The 6000-nt window shown below is 38.0% G+C and overlaps 1 protein-coding gene across 3 annotated transcripts in view; it reads right to left on the bottom strand.

Annotated features, from left to right (window-relative positions):
- Window positions 1–575: 575 nt before the first annotated feature.
- Window positions 576–6000, bottom strand: part of PPP4R4 (protein phosphatase 4 regulatory subunit 4) — a 101825-nt gene continuing 96400 nt past the window's right edge. For all 3 annotated transcript variants that reach the window (XM_045815792.2, XM_087856198.1, XM_087856199.1), the window contains 2 exons: window positions 4110–4257; window positions 576–1728 (listed from right to left, as the gene is read on the bottom strand). In XM_045815792.2, the coding sequence (XP_045671748.2) occupies window positions 1704–1728; window positions 4110–4257 (173 nt within the window). In that variant the 3' untranslated portion in view covers window positions 576–1703. The remainder of the gene's footprint in view (window positions 1729–4109; window positions 4258–6000) is intronic.

Below are 6000 nucleotides of genomic sequence, written 5' to 3'. Positions count from 1 at the left end.
GCACTTTACTCTTCTCCCGCGCGCATGATGGAAAATGAAGCCCCTAACTCTGCTATTATTATTAGTTATTACTAAACAAATAAACTGAAATTCTCCATTTTATTTAAAGCAACAGAGTCAATGTTGAGTATGAAGCAAGGTGCTGGATGGGCCGTGACGCACCACACACATTCTCTCCTAATCACGCACTCAGTTCCACGTGAGTGATGCTGACAGTTACATGAAATCCACAAAGAATACTGAGTTCGCTGAGCCCATATTGTCCAGTTTCTCAAATCTACCCAAGTTTTAACTACTGACAAAATGAGTAGTTCGACAGTTCCATTTCTCTGACTGTCCTTAAATGAAACAGTACACTAAGAATCACTAAAAATAGCTCCGAAGAGGCCATATGAAAGGAAAAGAGGAAACAGATGTCTTGGACAAGTCTCAAGCTGTGTAGCTGTCCCCTGAATAAGTTATAGTTGATGTTGGTGTGCTGCTCGTTCATTACTTAAAAATGAACTGTCTTCCTCTTTAACTGTAGAATAAAAGCTGCAGGAAAGTATTTAAAACTTTTTTCACAAACACTGGTATCTCATTAACCTATGTTTTATTTTGAGTAAATTCATTATTCATTATTTCACATTATAAAAAGTAACCACACACGCATATGCATTCACAAATTAGATCATCTTTATCATACATCAATATATTTTAAAAAACAAATATTTTCTAATATCAATATAGTTATATGCTGATTGCATTTTGAAATAGAGAAGCTGACAATAGCTTCATACAGTATATCTCAAGAACTGACATTTTAAAATTAAGAATTGTATATGTTCCACAGGCAAATTTTGATGGAAATATGAGCATTAGTACAAATAAATGCTGTTGACATAGCTTAAGCATGATAGCTTGGAATAACAGCTGATTCAAACTAGATTCATCATTTTAAATTAAGTAAGGACAAATACAATCTAAAATGTAAACAAAGTATTTATAAAATAAGTTCTTCTAGGAAATGAAATCATCAATCTATTATTTTTAAGGTAGTTGTAGCTAAAAGTTATCAGAAATCTTGGTAGAATTTTCATCGCCAAATTGAAATTTAGAATGTCGAGGTACAACGTCACCACAATCGCAGGACTGATAAAATTGTGGACAGCTGTTCGTACCATTTTCAGTGTGACTTTTCAATCGGGCTTGGAGATCTGTGAGAAGATGCAATGCCTTTCTCACTCCCCAGGCCCTTCCAAGTGATTAGCTAAAGCAATTTCAGTTGATTTGGACTTTCATATAATTTTTGAATGCTAAAATTCTAGAACAGTGAAATAGATGGGTTCCTGCCCAGATGAAGGCAGACCGGTCTCTTCTGCAGCAGGGCTAAAAGCATAGAGCTAAAGCTGTTTTTCATTGCACTTCACTATGACATTGGAATTCTGTAACCACATTATTACTCAAGAAATACATAGTATATACCTCCTAGGGAATCTAATTTCAAATATGGAAAGTTTATCAACATCAGCTGCCATTATGTGTCTCTTTTCCATTCATTAACAAAAAAAAAAAAAAAGAAAGAAAGAAAGAAAGAAAAAAGAAAAAAAGAAAGAAAGAAAGAAGAAGAAGAAGGAAAAAGCCCAGCCATTGCTCTAGCTTTTGTCCACGAACCACATTATTTCCAGTTGTCTTTGTTTTGCTTCCTTCATCAGGCAGATGACTTAAGGATTGGATTTTCTCGATTTTCTTTGTCAAGAAAGGGGGGGGGGGAGGAAAGGAGGGAGAGGGAGGGAAAGAGAGAGAGAAGGGAAAAAGAAAAAACAAAACATGAAAAATTTTATCCATTTAATGCTTACAAAGTAAATAAGAAATACAATCTACTTTAAATAAACCAAATATACGAGGATTCTGATTAAGTGAAAAAGAAATCACACATTAAGGATGACTTGGAGCTCTGTGGTCACCAATACCTCGTACATCTAACATAGCATTCGATCCAACTCACGCGACGCTTCCCGCTCTTGTGGGTAACGACAATAGAAATGAACATAGGCCCAATACATCAACAGGCTATGATGCCCTCCTACACCTCTTTAAGACACGGGTACTCCTAAATTCCAGACGGCTCATCTCTAGGACTCTGCAAAGCCGGAGAATGTATTGCATGGAATGTTTTGGAAAAGGAACACTGAGTTAATACTTTCTGAAATCACTTCATAAGCTTATTTTAAGGAAAATGGAGAGATTTGCATTTGGATACGGCACGTCACGGAATGTTGCATAATACTTCACAGAAACAAGACCAACGTAGATCTCAGTCAGCTATTCCAGTCACGCGGCTGTGTGCTTTCATGAGAAAGTCCAGGCTAGAACCACATCATATGGAAATAGAGTTATGGACTCAATATCCAACATCTGTAATACCAACATTCCTCCTCCTTCAGAATATTCAGAAAAGAAGAAACAAATGATGTGATTTTTTTAGAGTGTTTCTAGATTCTGTTTTTTAACCCTCAATCATATGTAATTGATTATATAATACTATGGATAAAATTATATGTTATATAAAGGATATATATTGAGCAAGAGAAAATTCAGTCTATAAAAAGGAAAAATACACTCAGCAAAGTAAGAACAGAAGAAGACAGTAATCTGAAATAAAGGAGAACTCATCAAAATACTACGTTTCAGCCATCTTTACTTTAAAAAATGCCTATGACATTTAGAGAAATAAGTTGAGAAGAGAATGAACTACATTCTGATGTTATTAAATATGTTCTTCGATAAAAGAATTCCAGGGCCAGCTTTTGAGAGGAAGGGGGCCCAGGGGTGACAGACAGGAAGGCCCCTTGAGGGATCACTTCACGCTGTCATTGCACAGATGGGCGCGAGGAGGCACAGACGCCGAACAGACTGGACACAGAGCTTGGCTGCCCCGGGCACAAGGCTCCAGCGCCAGGCTCTCTATAGACCATTACCCCGTCCTGCCCTCGATCCTCAGGACTTTGAAACGGAATTTCAAAGTGTAATCACTTGAGCCATAATTGTATGGGCAAAGAACATTCTCTGCAAATGCAAGTGCCTTTGTATTAATGAGACTAAGCTGTAGTATCACTATTACCTTTTATAAATTTGCTATCGCTTTTTGCTATTATATCGTCCTACTCTCTCCCTGAGCTCCAGTCAATAAATTTTTTCTAACTTTTAAACGAATTTGGAATATATCTCTATTTACATATACCAATGGCCAATTAAAATTTAGAATAAATTACGATATAGTTGACTTCTTAAAAGGGACAAAAGCATGCAGTTTCTGCAAAAAAGATGCATTTGAGAAACTTCAAGAGAAAATACTCAGGACTTCAGAGAAATATGTTTAAAAGAAAACCTGAGTCCTGTTTAGACTCCATTCTAATGAGAAGGCTCAGGTTCCTCCATGAAAGCATAAACCGGTCACTACAGTTTGGGCATCCTGGCTCAGTCCGTTCCACCCTGACGTGATCTCTCACCATGGAGATGCGGAGTGTCTACCCTGTTACATGTCCCCACCACAAATACCAAAGGCTTTAACAATTCAAACAGGGTATAAATAGCGCACAAAAAGGAACCACAAGGGAAAAGCAGGATAGAGGCCCTTTATAACCACATCGTAAGCTCAAGTACGGTCTGTAGAAATCTCCAGGTTGCTGGACCCACAACCCTGGATTACGGGCTGCGGTAATATTTCTTCAGGGGCATTGGTTGGACCCTCTTTCTAAGCACTGGGTGATCACATCCTGTGTACGTGAGCTGGGTGTTTAAAAGGGATACAATGACACCCAGTGTCTTCTCAGAGACAAAGGCCCTGAATGCAAACACTTCTCAGAACAATAAATGGATCTCGGGTATTAACGGGAGCCATTTAAAGTTTCTTGTTGGTTCCCTAGAGTTCCAGGGCCTTTGTCACATCCATATCATCTTCTATAAAGCAGCTGACATCACAGAGGCACAGGTGAAAATAATTCCTTTTAATTTATACCATTTCGTCATTACGGACATCATCTCTTCTTTGGAAAGGATTTGAGGGGAAGGAGAGTGCCTGAGAAGAGAGTAGAATGATCCACTCGGCACATCACTGGATTACTTACAAGGTAGCCTTTCGTGGTTGCGTGTCTTTACTTCCACTGCTCTTTGGATCAACGGAGTTCCCTGTCCCACGGGAGGTGCTCGGTAGGGAAGGACTGGGAGAAAAGGAAGTCGGAGCGCTACTGGCATTGCGCGTGCGGAACGAGTCATCTGAAAGGAATGCAAGTACAGTCAGACATATCCAATGTGAAGAGAAGAAAGGTTAATGATAGCTTTTTTCTTTTAAAGTCCATTTTATTAAGGTATAGTTTATGTACAGTAAACTGCACAAATTTAAAGTCTGACGTATGTATACACCCATGAAGCCATCACCACCATCAAGAGTGAAGGCACCCAACCCTCCCTCCTGCACCCTGGAGACCCCTCCCCTCCCCCACTCCAGGCGATCTACCTCAAGTCACGAAAAATTAGTTCGCATTTTCTAGAATTTTATGTAAATGGAATCATACAGTATGTCTGTCTTCTTTCACTCAGCATAATTATTTTGAGATACCAGCTAAACGAAATAAGTCAGGGAGAGAACAACACATACCATATGATTTTACTCATATGTGGAATTTAACAGGCAAAACAAATGAATGTAGGGGAAGGGAAGGAAAAATAAAATAAGATGAAGATTGAGAGCGAGGCAAACCCTAAGAGACACTGAAGTCTAGGAAACAAACTGAGGGTCACTGGAGGGGAGGTGGGTGGGGAGAAGGGATAATTGCGTGACAGGCATCAAGGAGGGCACTTGACGTAATGAGCACTGGGTGTTATATGCAACTGATCAATCACTAAATTCTACCTCTGAAACTAATTTAAAAAATATAGATATCCAATTGTTCCAGCATCATTTTTTTGAAAATGCTATCCCATTACCACTGATTTATCTTGGAGGCTTTGTGGAAACTCAACTGCCTACGTATGTCAGTGTAGACACTCCGTCTTGACTACTGGCGCTTTCTAGCAAGTATGGAAATCAGGTAGTTTAAGCTCTAAATTTGTTTTTCTTTTTCAAATTGGTTTTGGCTATCTGCAATTCTGTGCATTTCAATTTAGATTTATCGAAACTTATAAAAAACCATTCTGAATCAATATTCTTAATGACTTAAGCAAAGAATTTTCTTGGCAAGAATTGTTACAAGTTCGTGAATAAAATGCGCTCATCTGAAGTCATCTCCAAGAGGCCAGGTTGGATCCATGCAAGTCTGAAGAACCACTTACGGGTATCAATAATCATCGGCACCATTTAGCTCCAAGCTGAGCTAATTCAAACTGACTTTCCATATATATTTACAATTCGTAAAGACACTCTGTATTATAAAGTTCGCAAACCCTGAATGTTCCCTTAGTATCTCCTCAAAGATTCATTGATTTGCTATGATAAAAGTAATCAATAGTTTTATTATTTATAGCCCTCACTTCAAGAGTTGTTGTTTGAAAACTTCCTATTATCAAATTCTTTCAGGTTTCTTATGCTACTCATAGTGTACCTTGTAGGACCACTCTGTACATGGCGTATGAATGTCAATGCTTGAGTATTAGAAAGATTTTTCTGATCTAGCAAATGAAAACATGCTGCTTACAGAACAGCCAGTGAGTGTATGTCTACTCTTCAAGAGAGTAAGAACACGATAAGAGGTAAAAGGAAAGACAGAATACTCAAACCATAACCAGAAAAGGAAATGTCACCAAACTTCAAAAAATTCCAGACCTTTGGGTAGATTTGCTATTCTTTTTTTTCTAATTTTTTATTACGTTATGTCAGTCACCATCCAGTACAACCTTAGTTTCTGATGTAGTGTTCCACGATTCATTGCTTAGATTTGCTATTCTTTACACTAAAAACTGACCATAGATCAATACTATAATTTTTAGCCAATATTCTAAGACAAAAACTTAAAAATATAC

Source organism: Ursus americanus, chromosome 26 (assembly GCF_024610735.1).
Source record: "Ursus americanus isolate L20-20 chromosome 26, mUrsAme1.1.p, whole genome shotgun sequence".
NCBI lineage: Eukaryota > Metazoa > Chordata > Mammalia > Carnivora > Ursidae > Ursus > Ursus americanus.
Note: the sequence above shows the minus strand (reverse complement) of the source record. Positions and strands in the feature narration are given on the sequence as shown.